Source organism: Melanerpes formicivorus, unplaced genomic scaffold, assembly GCF_026170545.1.
Source record: "Melanerpes formicivorus ecotype bairdi unplaced genomic scaffold, bMelFor1.0.p_v2 SCAF_45, whole genome shotgun sequence".
Lineage (NCBI taxonomy): Eukaryota > Metazoa > Chordata > Aves > Piciformes > Picidae > Melanerpes > Melanerpes formicivorus.
This window is the reverse complement of record NW_027142397.1, coordinates 1,226,854-1,248,069: the sequence shown is the minus strand read 5'-3', so window position 1 is coordinate 1,248,069 and position 21,216 is coordinate 1,226,854. Positions and strand designations below refer to the sequence as shown.

At 57.8% G+C, this 21,216-nt stretch overlaps 1 protein-coding gene across 1 annotated transcript in view; it reads left to right on the top strand.

Annotated features, from left to right (window-relative positions):
- Nucleotides 1–21,216, top strand: part of MAN1C1 (mannosidase alpha class 1C member 1) — a 65,889-nt gene that overhangs the window by 20,395 nt on the left and 24,278 nt on the right. Inside the window, exon 3 of the mRNA XM_068159046.1 lies at nucleotides 1,144–1,240. Within this exon, the coding sequence (XP_068015147.1) occupies nucleotides 1,144–1,240 (97 nt within the window). The remainder of the gene's footprint in view (nucleotides 1–1,143; nucleotides 1,241–21,216) is intronic.

Genomic DNA, 21,216 nt, shown 5'->3' with positions numbered 1-21,216 from the left:
GTGCTGAGCCCGGGCAGGACAGGTCAAATGTCCCAAAAGGAATTGTTTGAGTTGGAAAGGGTTGCTCAGACATCACCCAGCCCATCTGCAGCACTCCCTGGAGAGAGCACTTGGAGGGGGGGTGGACAGGAAGAGAGCAAAGTGCCATGGATCTGCCTTCAGATCAGCAGGGAAAGGTGAGAGGGCCCCCAAGGGTCATCTGCCCCAAGCTTTCCAGGGGCTGGGGGAGCTGCAGGGAGCTGCCCCAGCAGCCTGTCCAGCTGAGCCTTCAGCTGCCCACTGCAGGGCACTCCACTGCTGCCCCTGGGAGATGATTCCAATGGCCAACTCTTCCCATGGGGAAAGGTTTTCTGCTGGGGTCCAGCTGGAATCTCCCCAGCAGGAGCTTGTCCCCATCACCCCTTGGCTTCTCCATGGGGCTCCTTGTCCAAAGGGAGTCTCCAGCCCCTGGCAGCCATCCTCTCTGTCCTGGTGCATGGCAATAAGGTCTCCCCTAAGCCTTCTCCTCTCCAGGCTGCACAAGCCCAGCTCCCTCAGCCTTTCCTCAGCCCTCCCCTTCATGAATGTTTTCTGTTCACTGATAGGAAGCAAGTCCTCAAGCAGAGCCCAGCTCCTTCCTGTGCTCACCACATTGTGTAGCTCCCTGGTGCTGCTTTGCCAGCGCTCTGTGTGTGCCTGCTGCAAGGTGGGCAGATGGTAGGTGGGTTTGCAGTTGGATTCAGCTTCATTATCACCACCACACAGAAATCTGCAAACTCAGAGGGAGCATCTCTCTGCTCAGGGATGTGGCAGCCTTGGCCTTGCATTTCCAGCCTGGTTTGGTTGCTGATGCTCTGTGAAAAAGGTCAGAAACTGAGGGCTGGGGACAGCTCCCCTGAAACTCTCCCTTGGTTTGCACAGCCCAGGGGCAAAGTGGACTCTCAGTGGTGCTGGATCCTGTGGTGCCAGCCCCAGGCTGTGCACCAGGAGTGCTGAGTCTGGGACCTCAGCAGCCCCACTCCTGACTGCGGTGTGCACCACGGTGCCGTCACCAGCGGCCCGGCGGTGGCTGGGTGAAGGGGAAGCTTCCCTCCCTTCCCACAGGGCCAGGCTCAAAGCTTGGGGAGCTGGGTGAAGCACTTTGCATTGTTTTTCTTTCCCCAGATGATGAAGTTTGCTTGGGATAACTACAGGCAGTATGCCCTGGGCAAGAACGAGCTGCGGCCCCTGACCAGGAACGGCCACATCGGCAACATGTTCGGTGAGTCCCCAGCCGGCCGGGCTGCCGCCTCCCTGGCGCTTTGCAAGGTCCCTGGCAGCTCCTTGCCCTGCCCTGCACTCAGCTGGCTCTGATCTCTCCCCAGCTTTTTGATTCTCTGGGGTTTTTTCCCCCTTTCCATCTTTTTTGCTCTTTTCTCTTTGTGTTTTTCCGGAGCACAGCTCCCTGGGGGTCCCCTGCCCGTGGCTCAGCCCTGGGCATCGTTCAGTGCCCCCCCAGCCTGCACCACCTCTTCTGTGGGCAGGTCCAGCACAGCTGTGTCTGAGAGCAGAGCTAAACCCGACCTCTGTGTTGATTAAAACATGAAGCCAGCCCAGAGCTGAGAGCGCTGCTGTCTGCCTGAGGTTGTAGGCACTGGGACCTGACCAAACTGAGCATTTCCTCTCTCTGCTTGCTCCACTCTTGAGCAAGATGTTGGAGTCCATGAAATATTGAGTGAGGGAATCAATATTAAAGGCTCTTTAGGCACCATGTGCTTCCCAGCTTGTAGCATTTTACTCCTTAGCAGATTGCCTGGGCTCTGTCAGCCACTTCCCCCCCCAGTGCTGGGCCCCTGCTCCTCCTCGTGGGAGCTGTGTTGGCTTTGGGGGACAGAGATTCCCTCTCTCCTTGTCTGCAGCCAAAGCACTTCCCTGCTCTGCTCACTCTGCCCTAGCTTGACCTTGCCTGCACAGCTTGGGCCCTGGGGAGGACACCAGCAGGATCTGCTTGAGCAGCCCTCTCCCTCCTGTCCCTGGGGGTTATTTGCTGTCTGGAGGTCTCCTGCCTTCTTTCCACAGCAGTCTGTTTGGCAGCTGTTATCTGCTGGAGTTCCTCAGCCACATTAGGGTGGAACAGAGTTCTCCAGTGGGCAGAGGGTCTGTGAGCTTCATTCCCTCAGGGCAAAGGGACTGGACTGGTCCAGGTTAAAGCAGCACTCCTGTGTCTCTGGGTGTCCCAGTCCTGCTCTACATCAGGTTCATGACATGGCTCCAGATGTGGAGACTGAGTACAGCCTCCTGCTCAGGCCTCAATAGCTTTGGGGAGTGGTGAGGTGTGTGTGAAACTCCAAGCTTGAAGATGGAAGCAGCATCCCATGGTCTGCTAGGATGCCCAGGACAGCAGCAGCCCTCCTTGGCCCCTGGGCTGCAGGTGGCTGTGATGGAGGTGGCAGAGGAAGGGTTTGGCTTTTGGCTTAGCCACAGCTCAGGGAGAAACATTGGAGTTCTGCTTGTGGTGCCACCACCGAGTCCTTTCATTGCCCTGGAGGGGACATTTGTCTCTTTAGTCCCTGCAGGAGCCCCAGCAGAGTGACCTCACACCTGGCTGTGCAGCACTAAGTTGCTGCAGTGGTTGCTGGGGGGTCTGGAGGGGGTCTGGAGCTCTGCAAGCTGGCCCTGTGCTGGCCCAGGCTGTGTAGGACTCAGCACTGCCCTTGCCCAGTCTCACTTTGCCAGGAGCAGTGATTTGGGTTTGCTCCTCCTTGCCCTTCCCCTTCCAACACCCCAAGCCCCAGCAGCTTTCCTGCTGCAGGAGCTTCAGCTCTTTGTAGCTCTTCCTCCTGGGAAGTTTGTCAGAATCCCTCACCAGGGCATGGCTGCAAACAGACCAAAACATGGAAGGCTTTTGGAGGCATTGCTGCTGCAGCAACTGGCAGCACTCAGGCTTGTTGGTAGCAGGCCTGGGAGCACTCTCAGGGAAGCTGCTTGGGAGCACAAGGATTTGCAGGCAGCTGCAGGAAAGGAGCTGTGTGGAACATTTCAGCCTCTTAATAGCTTTTGCCTCCTTTTAACTGTGGCTGCTACAGAACAGAAGCATCAGGCAGCCTTTGACTGCAGCTCTCTGTGCACCTCTTGTCTTCAGAGAGTGAGAAATTAGGACAGGGCACTGCTTGCCTTCTCCACTGCTGCCCATTCTCCCTCCTGCCACGTCCTGCAGCATTTGATTCCGTACTGGAGGTGCCAAGGAGGCAAACTGGGAGCTCTCCAGGCTGGAGGTCTCAACATGAGCCTGAGACTTCTCTGCAGCTGCTTCCACGTGGAGGAGGCTCTTTGGGGCTAGTTTCAAGCCTGCTCCTGTGCATGAGAAGCAATCAGGTTCTTGAAGGCTGACACATCTTGTGGAGGTGATGCTCACTTGTAGCCCAGGCCTCAGCTCAGCAGCCTGGGGGGAGCAGGGGAGCTGCTCTCTCTCAAATATTCTCTCTAATCACAGTAGAAAAACACAAAACAAACCTTCACCTTCTGCTCCTGCAGAGAATTCTGCTGCTCTTAGCCCTGGGCAAGCAGCCCTGCCCAAAGGCAGCCCTGCCAGCAGGAAGATCACAGGCAGAGAGGCTCTGCTGTCTTCACCCAAGTTAATCTCCTTTCTCCTTCCTCTGCCTTGGAAGCTGGCAGCTCACAGCTGGGAGAGTGTCTGCACAGTCCCCATGCTCCTGTGTGCCCACCAGCCAGGTAGCTGCAGGGCTGCCACAGGCACTGGAGGCAGCAGGCTCACTCACTCTGATCTGCTGGATTGATGCCCTCCAGATCCTGCTCTTAGGCCACCACTGTGCTTGAGCCTCTCCCCTGCTCCTGGCCTTGGCTTCTTGGTACAGAGCTCTTCTGATTTCAGGGCATTTGTACTCACTGCCATGTGGAAGCCCTTTCCTGGAAGCCCTTTCCTGGAAGCCCTTTCCTGGAAGCCCTTTCCTGGAAGCCCCTGAGCTGTGGCTCTCTCTCTGTGGTGCTTGTGCTGAGCTGTGCTGTGTTCATAGATCCATGGCATGGGGTGGGCTGGAAGGGACCTTAAAGCTCATCCAGTTCCAGCCCCCTGCCATGGGCAGGGACACCTCTACCAGCCCAGGCTGCTCCAGGCCTTGAACACCTCCAGGCAGGGGCATCCACAGCCTCCCTGGGCACCTGTGCCAGGGGCTCCCCACCTTCACTCTTTAGAGTTCCTTCTTCATCTCCAGTCTCAACCTGCCCTCCTCAAGCTTCAATCCTTTCCCTCTTGTCCAAGCCCTTGTCCAATGTCCCTCCCCAGCTTTCTTGCAGGCTCTTTTCCTCCAGTGAGGCAAACATGGTTTAGCCTTCCATCCACTCCAGCTGTGTGATGAATTCCCTGGCAGTGATGCCATGGGAGTGGGGCAAAAGCACAGCACTGGGGTGGCAGCTTGACCTCTGCTAGGGGAAAACCTGCACCACAGGGCTGCACAGCTCAGCACAGCTCTGTGTGCTCAGAAGGATCTGCAAAGCTTCTGCACTCAGGGAAGACCTCAGAGCTGCTGCCCACTGTTGGGTCAGGGTCAGACCTGCAGAGCTGCTGCCCACTGTTGGGTTAGGGTCAGACCTGCAGAGCTGCTGCCCACTGTTGGGTCAGGGTCAGACCTGCAGAGCTGCTGCCCACTGTTGGGTTAGGGTCAGACCTGCAGAGCTGCTGCCCACTGTTGGGTCAGGGTCAGACCTGCAGAGCTGCTGCCCACTGTTGGGTCAGGGTCAGACCTGCAGAGCTGCTGCCCACTGTTGGGTTAGGGTCAGACCTGCAGAGCTGCTGCTCACTGTTGGGTTGGGGTCAGACCTGCAGAGCTGCTGCCCACTGTTGGGTCAGGGTCAGACCTGCAGAGCTGCTGCCCACTGTTGGGTCAGGGTCAGACCTGCAGAGCTGCTGCTCACTGTTGGGTTAGGGTCAGACCTGCAGAGCTGCTGCCCACTGTTAGAATCAGCCCCAACACATGTTTAGGAGAGCTGGTGAAGGAGAATGTCCCTGCTGGGCTGGTGGCTGAGGCTGAAGGGTAGGGACCCCCAGGTCTGTATCCTGTCCCCAGTGCTGCTCTGGTTCTGTTAACCCTTCCCAGCCCAGCACCTCAGCACTGCTGCCTTGGGTGCTGTGAGGGTTGAGTGAATTGTGTGCAGAGCATCTCAGGCTCCTTGGAGAGAGGCTGCTGGAGAGGGCAGCAGCACTCTGGAGCACAGGCACTGGAGATGCACCTGTCAGGGGCTACCCAGCCTGAGAGAGCTGAGCTCTCATTCTGCCTGCTCCCTGCCTCTGTCACAGCCTCTTATTTTCCTGACAAAATGTTTCTTTACATCCTGTGAGCTGCACAGAGCTCCTGCAGCCCTGGCAGGGTGAGCTGGCAGCTCCTCCTGCTCCTGCAGCAGCCCAATTGTCACTTAGGGTTTGATTGCACAGCCTTTTAACAGTGATAAGGGAAGAAGCCTGATTCTCAGATAGCTCTTGAAGTGTGCAGCGCTGGCAGCAGCTGAGGAATCCTTCTCTGACTTCTAACCTCAGCCAATTTGCTCTGAAATCAGTGGCAGCAAGGAAATGAGGAGCCTTGCTGTGCTGCTAGACATTAATCTCTTGCCACCTAACTGCATCCTGGTGTATTAATTTCAGCAGCAGAAGAGCAAGGCCTTAACTAACTTCCCACCTCTCTCTTATTTATTTCTTTGCCCTTCCCTTCCCTGTCCTCTCTTGAAATCAGAGCTCAGCTTCTGAGCCCTGTCCCAGCCATGGCTTCCCTCAGCCTCTGCTGAGTGTGTGCAGCCTGGGGAGGCTCTGGGGCTTTCCCTGCTGTGAATCCATCTGACAAGTGTCACAGCCAGGACACAGCCAGAGCTGGCACCAGAGCTGGCACCAGAGCTGGCACCAGAGCTGGCACCAGAGCTGGCTGGCAACCACCTGGCAGCAGCTGGCTTGGAAAGATGGAAGGTGCTGAGGCTTCACCCTCCTTGTGCAGGGCTCTCCAGCTTGCTCCACCTTGGACTGCTTGGTGACAGAGGACACAGGGCTGGGGAGCAGGTCTTGGAGGGTCAGGGGCTGGGCTTGGGCTGGGCTTGGGCTGGGCTTGTGTTCTCAGCTTAGTCTTGGCCTGGGCTGGCCTGAAAGGCTTTCTTTGAAGGCAGGAGGTCCTTGGACTTGGCTCCCCTGGAAATGAAGCTGCTTTGGCTCTCCCAGGATTAACTAAGGGTTTGAAGACAGTGGTGACCACATGGATGTATTCTTGGTGGCCTCTAGAAAGCACTGAGTTGGTTGTCCTGAGATTCAGAAACCTTCAGGGGTTTTTCTCCCTGGCAAATGCAGAGCAGTCACAGAGCCTTAGAATGGCTCAGGTTGGAAGGGACCTCAGAGATCTTTCCCCCTGCCATGGGCAGGGACAGCTCTCAACTGGATTTGGTTGTCCAAGGCTTCATCCAACCTGCCCTTGAACACCCCCAGGCAAAAGGCAGCCACAGCCTCCCTGGGCAGCCTGTGCCAGAGCCTCACCACCCTCCTACTGAGGTTCTTCCTCATCTCCAGTCTAACCCTGCTCTGCCTCAGCTTCAAACCCTTCTGCTTTGGCCTGTCTCAGCCACCCTCCTGAGAAGTCCCTCTGCAGCCTTCCTGGGGGCTCCCTTCAGGCACTGGAAGGCAGCTCTGAGGTCCCCTTCAAGAGAGTCTTAAGACTTCTCTTCTCTGGGCTCCCAGGGTGAGCTGCCCAAGCTCTGACCTGGGTGGAGATTCAGGTCACATCTCTCCACTGGACTGGCAGCACCAAGCTGCTTTTCCCAGCAGCCAGAGTGGGCAGGGGGGTTGGAGCTGGATGATCCTTAAGGTCCCTTCCAACCCAACCTTCTGTGATTACTCTCCAAGCAGCTGCTTCCTGCACCAGGGGCTTAGCTGGAAGAGCAGGAAGCAGGCAGGGGAAGTGCCCAGCTGGGTGAGGAGCCAGGGGAGCTGATGGGTGAGGAGCTGATGGGTGAGGAGCCAGGGGAGCTGATGGGTGAGGAGCTGATGGGTGAGGAGCTGATGGGTGAGGAGCTGATGGGTGAGGAGCTGATGGGTGAGGAGCCAGGGGAGCTGATGGGTGAGGAGCCAGAGGAGCTGATGGGTGAGGAGCTGATGGGTGAGGAGCCAGGGGAGCTGATGGGTGAGGAGCCAGAGGAGCTGATGGGTGAGGAGCTGATGGGTGAGGAGCCAGGGGAGCTGATGGGTGAGGAGCTGATGGGTGAGGAGCTGATGGGTGAGGAGCCAGGGGAGCTGATGGGTGAGGAGCTGATGGGTGAGTGCTGAGCAGGGGGGAGGCCACTGGATGAAAACCCCAACTGAGCAACATCCCAACTGCCAGAAGGGAAGTGGTGACCCCCAGTTGTGCACCCACTTGGTGCAGCTTTCCTGCTCCCCTGCCCCAGCCTCTTTCCCTCTGACCTCCAAAGGCCAAACCCCTTGGAGTGCCCTCTGGTGTGATTAAAACAAGAGCCACAGCTCTGAGTTCCTCTGCTGAGCTATTCCTGCTGCCTGCTGCACATGGCAGGAGATGCTTGGCTGCAGGAGCTCTCTAACAGAGAAAACCTGCTGCACATGGAGCTGTGGCTTTCCCCCTGTGGCTGCTGGGCAGCAGCACTGGGTTGGTTTGGGGCTGTTTGGGGTTTTTCTGGGTGGTGTTTCCAGGCAGGGCCTGGGCAGCTGATTTTGGTGGATGTTGCTGGAAGCTGGAGCAGCACAACTGATTTCCTGGCAGCAGGAAGCAGTGAATCAGGAGATCCTCCAAATACCAAGCTCCTTGGAGATTGGTTTGTGTGATTCATGGTGGAGCTGACATTTATCCTTCTTCTGCCTGTTTGCTTTGCTGCTTTCTTGGTTTTTTGGTGGGGTTTTTTTCTCCCCCACCTGCCACAGATCTCTCCTCCCAGACACCAAGGTTGTCATCAATACTTCAGGAGCTCTGTTCCCACTCTGCTCTCACCTTGGGTCATGCTGAGAGTGGTGGCTTGCTTTGAACCTGCTGTGTCAAGCATTAGCTCAAACATCAGGGCTCCACTGAACCCTAAGCCTCCCACAGAGAGATTTAAGCTTATTACAGAGGCTCAGCTGATGGGCAGGAACTTGTCAGCTCAAAATACTCATGTAAGAAGTTTAAACAGGAGGGGGGGGGGGGGGGAAAATAAGGATCCATTGAGTCATAGAATGCTGGGATCCAGGCTTCCAGAAGTGCTGAGGCTTCATGAGGAGGAAATTCTGCCCCATGAGGGTGGTGAGGCACTGGAACAGGCTGCCCAGAGAAGCTGTGGAGGCTCCAAGCCTGGAAGGCAGCTTGGGTAGGGCCAGGTTGGATGAAGCCTTGAGCAGCCTGGGCTAGTGTCAGCTTGGTGTAACAGCACAGAGCTGGATGCCAGCCTTGCAGCTCCTGGCCTCTCAGATGCCTCTGCTTTGCTCAGGACATCTTCCAGAAGTGCTGAGGCTTCAGTAGGAGGAAATTCTGCCCCATGAGCTTGGGGAGGCACTGGAACAGGCTGCCCAGAGAAGCTGTGGAGGCTCCAAGCCTGGAAGTGTTGAAAGCCAGCTTGGATGTGGCCTTGAGTAACTTGGTCTGGTGGCCTCAGATTGCAGCAGGAAAGGACATGAGAAGAAACTTCTTCACTGAAGGGGCTCTCAAAGCCTGGCACAGGCTGCCAGGGAGGTGGCTGAATCCCCACCCCTGGAGGTGTCCCAAAGGTGTGGTGCTGAGGGTCATGGTTTAGCCCCAGCCTTGGCTCCATGATCCTAAAGACCTTTTCCAACCCAATGGTTCTGTGACTTCACTGAGGCCTTCTCCAGGCAGCTGGAAGCCTCTTTCAGGCATTCAAATCCACACCTTTTGCCTAGGCTGGAAGGTTCCTTCTCTCTTGGCAGGCTGCATCCTGGTTGCTGTGGGAACAGCATTCTTCATTTCCTGACTCCTGTGCACACCCAGAGCTGTCGCTGGGATGTGCTCTGTCGCTGGGGTGGCTCTGGGGCTTGGCAGGGAGCAGAGCCAGCAGGAAGCATTTTGCTGGAGCACTTCCCTCCCTCACAACCACTTTGGGGCATCTCTGAGGGGCATCTTCAGGAGGCTTTTCTCATTCATCCTGGGGAGCAGTCACAGAACTGAGGAAGAAAAGGCACAGAGAGAGGTCACTGAGCTCTTCCCTTCTGAAGCCAGCCCTCAGCTCGCCCCATGCTGGAAGCCAGGGCAGGAGTTCTGCTTCAGTGCTTTATGGTGTTAAAGCTTGTGCTGGTGTCTGCCCTGGCTCTCCTGTGCAAAGTTGAGCTGTGACTTCTTGGCCTCTCCCCTGTGGATGTGGAGAGTGATTTACCACCTTGCTCTTTGCAGCATCTCTCTGTGTCTTTGCAGAGCCTTGCCAAGTTCCCTTCAGCCTCCTCCCCTCAGGGCTGAGCCAGCCCCAGCCCTTTCCAGCTTTAATTGCAGGTCACATCCTGCAGCCCTCTCCTCAGTGCTGTTGCTCCCCCCTGGAGCCTCCAGATGTGCCAAGTGTTTCTCACAGCTGACTCTGAGCCCTGGCTGAGGCTTTGGCTGTGCAGAGCAGAGGCCTTGGATGTGTCTCAGACTATTCACCCATCCTGGGCTGGGGTTTGCTGCCTTCTGCAGCCCCCCAGGGTTGGTGCTTTGGGGGCTGAGGCTGTGCTGTGCCCTGGGCTGGGTGCTGCTGTCTGCAGGCTGCTCTCTAACCATTCATTCCTTCTGCTTCATGCTTGGTTGTGCTTCCCTGGGGCTGAACTCCCTGCTGTGTCCTTGCTGAATTGCATCCTGCTTATTTCACACTCTTCTCCCAATTTGCTGAGATTATTTTGATATCTAACCCTGTCAAGCAGCATACTGGAGAGCATTTGGAGTCTTTCAGCCAGGGTCTTGTGGGGGTGACTTGAAATGGTAGAGGAGAGAAAAGGGAGAGCATGGACAGATGGTGCCAAGTGCTGGAGTCACCAAGGCTTGATGTGTTCCCCTGGGGATGGACCCTGTGCAGCCTCCCTGCCCCCCCCCCGTGCAGCCTCCCTGCCCCCCCCCCGTGCAGCCTCCCTGCCCCCCCCTGTGCAGCCTCCCTGCCCCCCCCTGTGCAGCCTCCCTGCCCCCCCCTGTGCAGCCTCCCTGCTCCCCCCCCCCGTGCAGCCTCCCTGCCCCCTTTGCATTCACAAATGAGATGGTTTCAGATTCTTTGGTGTCTGTCAGGGGGCTCAGCTCAGCTCCTGAGCAGTAATCTGAGTGCTCAGCAGCATCACTGGGGCAAGGTGGGGCTTGATCTCTTCTCCCCCAGTGCCAGGGTGAGAAGAAATAGCCTCAAGTTGCCCCAGAGGAGGCTCAGGTTGGACATTGGAAGATTCTTCACTCAAAGGGTTCTCCAAGGCTGGCCCAGGCTGCCCAGGGAGGAGGCTGAGTCCCCAGTGCCAAGAGGTGAAGATGTGGTGCCAAGGGCCACAGTCTGGCACCAGGCTTGGCAGGGCTAGAGGATGGCTGCACTCCAGGATCTTAAAGGGCTTTGCCAACCAAGATGATTCTCTGATTCTCTCTGGACTGAGAGCAGGCAGCCAGGCCCAGCCCCTCCCCCTCTGCTCCATCCCCAGCAGCACCAATCCTGCTGGCTCCATTGCCAGGCAAAGAGCAGTCTCAGCCCTGGGCCCCCCCGGGCTGTGCTGTCGCAGCTGGCCTCGTGTTAAGGCCCAGATCATGCTGGGAGCTCTCTCTGGGAGGTGATGTTTGCTTGTCTGGACTCCAGATGAAAGCAGGGCAGGGCTGAGCAGCTGCAGAGCCCAGCCTGGGCTGCCCTGCAGAGCCCTGCGGAGCAGGCAGGCGCCGGCTGGGGCTGGGAGCTCAGCGCTCCCCTGGGCTGCCACATCTGCCACAGCCACACTCTGGGGCAGTGTGTTTGGCAGGCAGAAGGGCACCTTGCTCCTGCTGGCTGCACCAGAGCATCTCTCTGAGTGCTGAGGTGAATTAGCAGCCTCTGCTCATTAGCTGCTCCCTGTGTCTCGGGGAGTCGGGGGGAAGGCTCGCAGGCAGGATGTGTGAGAGAGCTTTAATAGGCCTGTTGGGACCCCTCACATTAAATGCTGCACATCCTGCAGGAGCCATCTGAAGCACCAATAAATAGTCTGTAATCAGATTACCCTGAACCAGCCTGAAATTAATTTCCAACAGGCAGAAGAGGAGGCCCCAGCAGCGTTCTGCCCCTCCAGCCCTGCCGCTGCTGTCTCCTGCTTAACCTCCTGGAAGTGCTCCTCCCAGGCCTGGTCCTTGCCTGTCGAATTCCCTCTCTTTGCCAGAAGTAATTACCTCTGCCTGGCTGACATCTGAGCCCTGTTGCCCAAACAAAAGAGAAAAACCTCTTTCCCAAAGGAGCATTTGGATGATGATTGCTTTCCATTCTCCACAGCCCACAGAAGTCTGCCTGCAACAGACTCTGGCCTGGGAAAGGGATTGGATACAGGTGGAGAGTGGATTGGCTGCATCCCTCCTGTGCTCCTGAGGCTCAGTCAAACCACTTCCTCCTCCTCCTCCTCCTCCTCTCTGTCACTTGCTAATGGAATCAGTTTGGTGTGAGCTCCAGGAGGTTTTGAGCCCTGCAGTGATGGGACAGTGCCTGTGGCTGGAGGAGAGCTGAAGGCTGAAAGATGCTTTGGAGAACCTGGGGGAAAGAGAGAGGATTAAGCTGGGAAGCTGCTGCCAAGCATTAAATGCTTAAGGATCAGTTGGCACTAGGTGCTTATCAAACATCTTCCTCTGAAGGCAGCAGCTGGCTGAAGGGCTCTTGGAGTGACAAGCAATTCATTTCCATGCTGAACACCTTCCTTCTTCCCCTTCCCAGTGCATAATAAGGATCTTGCTTGCCTGGTTCCTACCAGCCTGAGCTCCTCCAGACACAGTCTGCTGTGCCACAGCCCTAAGTGAGCAGCAGCTCTCTCTCTCTCTCTTGCTCTCCCCCATCACTTGTTCAGGGGGGAGCTGCCCCTGCTGGCTCAGTGTGAATGATAGACTTTAATTCTTCAGGGGAAATGGATATTTGAGAAACATGAGTGGTTCCTAATCCCCCAAAAGCTATTTCTCCCCCCAGCTGGAACACCTTCTCTATTAAATTTGATCACAGCAGCCTAAAAGCCAGCACTTGAAGATGCTTCTCTGTGATGCCAGCCTCACCCAGGAGCCGTGCAGCACACATGCTGACGCCCCTGGTGAGGTGCAGGGGGAGCTGGGATCCATCACCACTTCTCCTGAGCTCACCAGACCGCTGCTGCTGCTGGCAGCAGGAGGCAGATTGAGCTGTCTCAGGGCAGGTGTGTGTCTGGGGCACCCCCTCAGGGCAGGCTTCAGGACTCCCTGCCTCTAGGTGGGTGATGCTGCTCAGCAGAAGGCTCTTTCAAGGTGGTGTTCCCTCCCCTGAGGTCCCCTGGGCTCTGCTGCTTCCTGGCCACCTGCTGCAGGCTTCGTTGCTCTCCTGTTCCCAAGCACCTCGCCAGGGAGGGAGCAGCACTTTGGCCTTGCCCCAGCTGGGCCCAGCATGCCTTTATCACCTCACTGTGGACAGGAGGTAGGCTGTGAGCTGATGGAGGTGTGGAGCTTGCAGAGTGGCAGCCCCCTTGTCCCTGTCCCGGGTGCTGCCCTGCACCCCGTGAGGCTCAGGGGCTGCTGGTGTGCCAAGGGTTGCTCCCAGAACTGCAAGAAGAGTAACATCTCTGGGACCAGCTGAGGGAGAGCTGCAGAGACCAGCAGCCAGCTGGTAGCCTCCAAAGCAGGGTCAGCACTCTGCCAGCTACCAGAGCTAAGTCCATCAGGAATCAGGAGGTGGAAGAGCTCAGGCGTGGCACAGCCAGAGCCGGGGTGCTTCGTGTCTTGGGGTGGTGCTGCCTGCCTTGGGCTTGGCAGAGTCCCCTCCTTGTCTGCTGCAGGCAAGGGCAAGCAGCAGGGAGAGGCAGAATCTGAAGCTAAGCAGCAGTAGTGTGGTCAGGGAGCCATGGCAGTGCCCAGTGTCCTGCCCCTGGAGCTCTGTCAGTGGCAGCTGAGGTTGGCAGAGCTGCCCACAGCCACTGCCCAGGGCTGCTGGAGGCCAAGGGCTCTGCAAGCTCAGTTCTGCTCCTCTGCTCTGTACAGCAGGGGAGCACACAGGGGGTGCAGAGCATTTGGGGGCTGACTTCTCCCAGTGATAGGTCTGGGGGGGATGGAGCAGAGCTTAGGTAGCAGGTTGGACCTGATGAGCTCTGAGGTCTTTTCCAGCCTGGTTGATGCTATGAAAAGTGGAAGTGAGGAGATTCAGCTTGGCTGTGAGGCAGAAGTTGTTCCCCAGGAGGGTGGTGAGAGCCTGGCACAGGCTGCCCAGGGAGGTGGTGGAAGCCTCATCCCTGGAGGTGTTTGCAGCCAGGCTGGAGGTGGCTGTGAGCAACCTGCTGTGGTGTGAGGTGTCCCTGCCCATGGCAGGGGGCTGGCCTGGCTGAGCCTTGAGCTCCCTTCCAGCCCTGCCAGCTCTGTGGTTCTCTGAGTCTTGACCACTGTCTGGAGAGGAGAGTGAGGAAGATTTATATGAAGAAAGTAGGAAAATCACCTTGGCTGTGGAGTGCTTTGTGATGAGGTCCCTGGAGTGTAGGTGCAGAGGTTTATTTGGAAGGCAAAGAAAAATGAGGTTGCTCAGAAGCTGATGGCCTTCATTTCCCCCAGCCTGCAGGAGGATGTGCTGAGAAAACCAGAAACAGATCCTGGCTAATTCTTGGACTACTTTCTGTGTGTGTGTGTCCCCTTTATCTCTCTCTGCTGCTACCTTCTTGCTCAGATGCAATTTATTTGGCTTACCTTAAATAAAGGGAATGAAGTTACTCAGGGAGTACAGCTCTCAGGTTCCCAGCCCTAGAAACCCCTCAATAAATGAGGCACAGAGGCAAAGGCTTTCACTCAGCTCTGGCAGTGGTGGCTCTGCAGGCTTCAGCTGCAGGACCTTCCACAGGCAGCTTGAAGGCCCAGGCTGTAATGAGGCAATTGTGAAGGCTTAATTGGGCAGTGCTCTTCCTGCAGAGGTCTGTGGCCTTTCCCCACTCTCATTTGGGTTTTCTGTTTAATCTGTGTCAGCTGAACAAAGGGAAGCAGCCCTGGTGCAGAGCTCTCTGGCAGCTGCCCTGGTCCCTGCCTTAGGTGAGCAGATTGTCTGGGGAGCATCCTCTGGAGCTGGAGTTCATCTTCCAGCACCGAGACCTAGGGGGAGGCTTCCATCCTAGGGGGCAGCTCTGAAGGGAGCAGTTCCAGGGTGTCCTTGTGTGGCTGGGGCTGCCCTTGCAGAGGGGAGGTGAATGCCTGGGGCAAGGTGTGGGGAGGACCAGAGGCAGAGGGCAGATGCTGGTGGCCAGTGGGGATGGTGAGGTAGCAGCTGCCAAGGAGCAGCCCAGGGCACAAGGAGCTGCTTGCTGGGGGCAGCCTGTGCCTTGCTCTTGCCTTGCTGTAGCTGGTGCTGAGCAGAAGCAGCCAAAGCTCTGCCCCTGTGCTCAGCACTTCCCTCAGGGTGGGTTTGGAGCTGCAGCACTTCAGCTTCACTTAAACTTGTTAAGCTTGGAGGGAGATGCCTCCTGCTTCTCCCCTTGCTGGCAGAAGAAGGTGAAGCCCAGAGCAGGCAGGGAGCTCTGGCCTGGACCCCAGACACTCCCTCAGGGCTTGCAGCCCCTTGCTGTGCCTGACCCAGAGCCCTGGGTTGGAAGAGCTCTCTGAGCTCATCCAGTCCAACCTCCAACCCAGCACCACCTTGGCCACCAAACCCTGCCCCAAGTGCCATGGCCACAGGTTTCTTGAGCACCTCCAGGGCTGGGGACTCCACCACCTCCCTGGGCAGCCTCTGCCAGGTCCTGACCAGGCTGGCAGCAAAGAAATCCTCATCTCCAACCTGACCTTCCCCTGGCACAAACTGAGGCCAAATCTTCACTGCAGAGCAGATTTTCTGAGGAGCTGGAGCTGTGCAGTGGTTTTCAGCTTGCCTGGCTGCCAAGAGAGGCTTCAGCTGTGTTAGGAAGTCTCCAGGTCCATTGCCCCCCTGAATTTTCCACCGTGTGCCACCCCCAGAAGCTGCCTGCTGAGGTGGTGCCAGGCAGCCCCCAGGCTGCTCACACAACCCTCTGGGTAAGTGCCCAAAGTTCACTCTGGGGTCTCTGAGGCACTTGTCAGTGAGAAAAGGAAGTGTAAAGAACAAGAGAAGCAGCACCTTGGAGATGGTCTCCTTTCAGCCTCCTGCTTTAAACAAGGCTCTGATGTTAATCAAAGGCAGCTGCAGCTTTTGAAGCCCTCAGCAGCAGCAGTGAGGAGCTCACTCTTCACTTCTCCTTTTGCCCTGACACCCCCAGAGGTGAAGGTAAATAACCAGGGCCAAACTTTGGAGCCTTCTGTGCCCCAGCAGTTAAGCAAGCTGCTCACCTTCCTCTCCTCATCTGGGCTCCAAGCAAGCTCTCAGCACTAGTTTCTTGTTTTGATAAGGCTGCTTTGACAGCAGAGCAGTGGGGCCCAGGGCCCTGCACTCCTGATCTGGGTCTACATTGCACTGATCTGAATTCCTCCCCCTCCTTGCCCCTGCCTTTGGGTGGGAAACTTGGTTGTTAAAGTCAGCAGAGAAGCTCCTGGAAGCTCTCTGCTGGGTGGCATTGAAGCAGCTCTGCTGTGTGCAAGGTGAAGGCTGAGAGCTGCCTGCTGGCCTGGGCTGCTCAGCTGCAGCACTGCCCTGTGCAGGGCTGCTGCCAGAGGGCTCTGCTGCCAGAGGGCTCTGCTGCCAGAGGGCTCTGCTGCCAAGGGAGGGTCTGGTTTCTGTGCTCTGGGTTTGTTTGTGCCAAGTGCAGGAGCAGGGCCCCCTGGGCTTTGGTCTCTGTGACACCAGAGATGATTTTCCTTGAGCTCCTGGCTTGCTCTGCTGCTTTGGGCACTGCTTGCTGCTTTCTTGGTGAGGTTTGGGTTTGGGCTTCCACCCAGCTCTGGGACAGGCAGTTCCTAAGAGCAGCAGCCAGGGGTTGTGGCTCTCTGGGCACAGGGAATGTGGCACAAAGGAGGATTTCATCTGAGCTAAACCCTGACCTCAGGGAGGTGGATTTGGAGACCTGGGGGAGGTGCTTCCAGCTCCTGCTGCCTGGGAGCCCTTGCACCATTTCCAGTGCTGCAGAGCAGTGGTTTGGGCACTGCATCCACAGAACCATAGGGTGGTAGAGGCTGGAAGGGACCTCCAGAGCTCACCCAGTCCAACCCCCTGCCAGAGCAGGAGCAGCCAGGGCAGGGCACACAGGGACTCAGCCAGGGGGGGTTGGAAGCTCTCCAGAGCAGGAGACTCCACAGCCTCTCTGGGCAGCCTGCTCCAGGCCTCAGCAGCCTCACACCAAACAACTTTCTCCTCCTGTGAGGTGGAACCTCCTGGTCCTTGTTGGTCCTTGTTGGTCCTTGTGCCATCACTGAGCACCCCCCAGCAGAGCCTGGCACCTTGCCCCCCTCCCCTCAGATGCTTACAGGCATTCATTAAATCCCTCTCAGCCTCCTCCTCCCCAGGCTGATCAGCCCCAGGGCTCTCAGCCCTTCTTCAGAGCAGAGATGCAGCAGAGCTGAGGCAGGGAGCTGGGCTCCTTGCCTGTGGTGTGTGTGCTGGTTTGGCTTGGCAGCTCCCACACCTGGCAGCCCTCAGAGCTGGGTGGCTCCCCAGGCACAGAGAGGCTCTGGGCAGAGCTGCTGGGCAGAGGCATTTCTGCTTCCTGAGCAGGGCTGTTGCAGACCTCACTCTCAGCCACTCAGCTGCTGGAGCATCACTTTTGCAGCACTTCTAAAGCCTCTCAAGGGGCAGACTTGCAGCTGGGAGCCCTTCAAGTCTCCTCTCTGGCCTGTGAGGCTCCAAGGTGGCTATTTTGGGAAGAGAGGAGCCAGGGAAGGCAACTGACTGCTGCTGGCCCTCTGCTGCAGCTGCTCCGCTGCAAAGCCAAACCCTTGCTAAGCTCTGCAGGCTGAAGTCTCCTGGGGTTAGGCCTCTTGGTGGCAGAAGCAGGTGCAGGGCTGTGTGCTAAGGTTGCTAACACAAAGGCAAGAGCAGGTAGGTCCTGGAAGTGTTGAGAGCCAGGCTGGATGGAGCCTGGAGCAAGCTGGGCCGGTGGGAGGGTCCCTGCCCAGGGCAGGGGCTTGGGACTGGGTGAGCTTTAAAGTCCCTTCCAACCCAAAGCAGTCTGGGCTGCCCAGCCTGTAAATATCCCACCCCAGGAAGGAATTGATTGATTGATTTGGCTAAAACTCCTTCCCAGAGCCTGAACAACTTCCTACAAACCCAAACCAACCCCAAACCCAAACAACCAAACCCAAGCAAACCCAACCCCAAACCCAAGCAACCAAACCCAAACCAACCCCAAACCCAAACAACCAAACCCAAGCAAACCCAACCCCAAACCCAAGCAACCAAACCCAAACCAACCCCAAACCCAAACAACCAAACCCAAGCAAACCCAACCCCAAACCCAAGCAACCAAACCCAACCCCAAACCCAAGCAACCAAACCCAACCCCAAACCCAAGCAACCAAACCCAACCCCAAACCCAAGCAACCAAACCCAACCCCAAACCCAAGCAACCAACCCCAACCCCAAACAAAAGCAACCCAACAGATAAATAACTAAATACCAACCAAGGATAAACCCCAACAGCAAGAAGACAAACCCCACCCCCACCCCCCCAGACACAGCCCAAGCAAACACAAAGCCTCTCCCCAGACCAAGCCAACCCCCAACAGCAAAACAAACTCCCAGAGGAAGCTGAAGCTGGGGTTGGGCTGAGGGCCACTCTCTGCTCCCCCCCTAGGGATGCCCCTGCTCAGGGCAGGGAGCAGGGCTGGCTGGATGGGGAGGGATGGAGCTGGAAGGGGCAGCAGGAAGGGTGAGGGCTGTGGGGGCTGCTGTGGGCAGCATGCCAGGCTGGTGGAGATGCTGGAGAGTGGCTCTGGGATGCAGGCTCTGCCTTCTCTTTGGGTCTGCTGCTGTGCATCCTGCTTCACACAGCCCCTTTGAGGCAGGGGAAGGGGAAGGAGCTCTGCCTTGTTAGCAGTGAGTCACCCTCTTGCCTTGCTGCTGCCTCCTCTCCTGGGTGAGTCGCTCACACCTTGCCAGAGCAGCTGGCAGAGCCCCCCAGAGCAGGCTGACCTGAGCAGGTGGCACAGGAGGGCATCCAGGTGGGTTTTGAAGGCCTCCAGAGATGGAGACTCCACCACCTCTCTGGGCAGCCTGCTGCAGGGCTCTGCACCCTCACAGTGAGGAAGTTCCTCCTGATGTGCAGGTGGAATTCCTCATGTCCAGGCTGCTCAGGGGCCCTGGGGCTGTGCTTTGTGAGCTCTTGGAACCACAGCAGTGCCAGGGCAGGAAGGGGCCTCAAGGATCACCCAGTTCCAACCAGGGCAGGGACACCTCACATGGGAGCAGGCTGCTCTTGCTGCAGGGGACTTCAAGGAGCTCCTGAGGTGGCAGGCAGCAGGGCTGGGTCAGGGAGGAGAGGATGAGTCTCTCTCTTCAGCTTATCTGCCCCAGAGCAGGAGGAGCTGCTGCAGAGATCTTCATTCCCAGAGAGCCTCTCGGAGACTGCTGCCAAGGTCTTCTTCCCCCACTCTGGCATCCAGGCCCATTCCCACTGGGACCTTGGGGGTCCTGGTGTGTGTCCAAGGCCCTCTCCTCCCCGTGGGGTGCTCCATCAGCCCCTGTGCCTGGGCTGCTGCTCATTACTGTGACCCTTGTGGGTGGCTGCCGTGGCAGAGCTGCTGGAGGCTGGCTCCTGGGGGTGGGTGGCCCAGGCACAGAGCAGCCTTGTTGCCCACGTGGATGTCTCCATTCTTCTAGTGCACAAAAGAGCAAACCCTCTTCTGCCTTGGGACAGGGTGGCACAGGCACAGGCCCTCCTCCAGCTCAAGAAGAGCTGAACCTTTGTGCTGCTGCTGCGAGCTGCTGCTGCTGTGCCCTCAGAGAGGAGAGTCCAGGCAGAGGCTCTGCTGCTGGCTGCCACAGCAGCTGCCATGAAGTGCCTCAGTGCCAGCAGTGCCCCTGGACAGCAGCTCTGTCCCAGTGGAGAGCTCTTCTTTCCCACTCAGAGTGGTGAGGATCTGCTGAGGATGCCAGAGCTGTGTCCCTTCTGCCCAGCAGGGAAGTGACTTTGCCTCTCCTGGGGGAGGTTTATCTCTGCTCCAAGCTGATTCTGCAGCAGGATCAGGGGCAGGGCTTTGCATGGCACACAGAGCCTTAGGAGAGAGGCAGCACCTCAGAGCTGGAAGGGCTCTGCTGCCACTTCTGGGTACTCAGAGGAGGGTTTTGTTTGAGGGTTGCTCAGTGCCTGCCTCAGAGCCCCCTCAGAGAGCACAAGGAGCCTGAAACCCATGATTGAGAGAGGGGAGTGTCAGCAAGAGTCAGAAGAGACAGAGCAGGGTTTGATTCCTTCTCTTTTGAAGCTGCTTCCCCTTTGATGATCTTCCTCTCAGTACAAGGTGTGGATCTGGAGGGCTGATGCTTGCAGCCTGCCAGCAAGCAGCAGCTCTGCAGGGGCTGCCTGGATCTCCTCACAGCCCTGCTGGGGCCTGGGGAGCAGCAGCCTGGGGCAGCTGACAGCAGCCCTGCACTCATGGAATGGCTTCAGTTGGAAGGGAGCTGAAAGCTCCTCCAGTGCCAGCCCCCTGCCATGGGCAGGGTCACCTCCCCCCAGCCCAGGCTGCTCAGGGCCTCATCCAGGAATCCTTGCAGGAATGAGGCATCCACAGCTCCTCTGAGCAGCCTCTCCAGGGCCTCACTGCCCTCCTAGCAAAGAGCTTCTGATGCCCAACCTCAGTCTCCCCTGCTCCAGGTCCAGTTTGTCCTAGCACCAGAAGTCCCTCTGCAGCTCCCCTGCAGCCCCCTCCAGGCACTGCAAGGCCACCAGAAGGTCTCCTGGGGCCTGCTCTTGCCCATGCTGGGCAGACCCCAGTCCCTCAGCCTGTCCCCATGGGAGAGGTGCTGCAGGCTGAGGGATTGGGCTCTGTTCAGCCTGCTGAAGGCTCTCAGAGCCACTGGGTCTGGCTGCCAGGATCTGATGAAGCAGAGTGTGGGCAGGGAGGGATGGGGATGCTCCTGTAGCACATCACAGAGTGATAGGGGTCAGGAGGGACCTCTGGAGGTGTAGTCAGGGTCAGGATCTTTCCTAGAGGTCCTCTTTGTCCTGGCAAGTAACAGATCCACAGCAGCAAAGTCCTGGAGCCTGCTTTGCTCTCTGCAGGGCGGTGAGGGAGGAGGAGGATCCTTTCCCCCTGCTCCTCCTGAGCTGGGTGAGGCTGCCAGGGCAGCTCCTGGTGCTGAGGCAGACTTTGCTAGCTGCAGAAGGGGCAGGAGGCAGCTCTGTGCTCTACAACTGCTTCAGAGGCAGCACGGAAGAGAGGGGAGAGGGGCGAGCCCCTGGTACCCAGCACACAGCCTGGGGCTGCAGGGGCAGGGCAATGGTTAACCCAAACGTTTAAAGTGACAGAGAGAAGGCAGCAGGCAGCCCAGGTTTGCCCTCTGCTGACAGCAGGTGCAGGGGAGGGAAGCTCAGCAAGCAGGAGCTGTGCTGCAGCAGAGCCCCCAGCCTGCCCCTGAGCCCCCTGCCAGCCCCAGCCCTGCTCCTCCTGCTAGTGGGGACTCAGCTCCCTCTTTGTCTCCTGCTCAGGGTGAGCACATCCCAGCTCCCCTCATTGTCTCTGCAGATTAGGAAAGGCTTTGTGGATTACTTCATCAAATGAAAGTGAGCTCATTAGCACTCCCCTGGCATGGCCCAGGCCCAGGCCCAGCCCTGGGCACCAGCACCCTGCCTGCTGCTGCCCTGCAAGGCTGTCCAGGGACAGGCCAAGGGAGAGTGGCCAGGAGCTGAGGGAGAGCAGGAGCTGGGGCTCTGGCACAGGCTGCCCAGGGGGGCTGGGGGTGCTCAGGGCCAGGCTGGATGAGGCCAAGAGCAGCTGAGGCTAGTTCACAGAATGGTTTGGGTTGGAAGGGAGCTCCAAAGCTCATCCAGTCCAACCCCCTGCACTCAGCAGGGACATCCTCCACTGGGTCAGGCTGCCCAGAGCCCTGTGGAGCCTCACCTCGGATGTCTCCAGGCATGGGACCTCAACCTGGGCAACCTGCTGAGAGGTTGTCCCTGCCCATGGCAGGGAGGTTGGAGCTGAGGGTCTCTGAAGTCCCTTCCACCCCACACCCCTGCAGGATCCCATGCTCCCCAAAGCTTTCAGCCATGGCCTTGCTGCTCTGAGC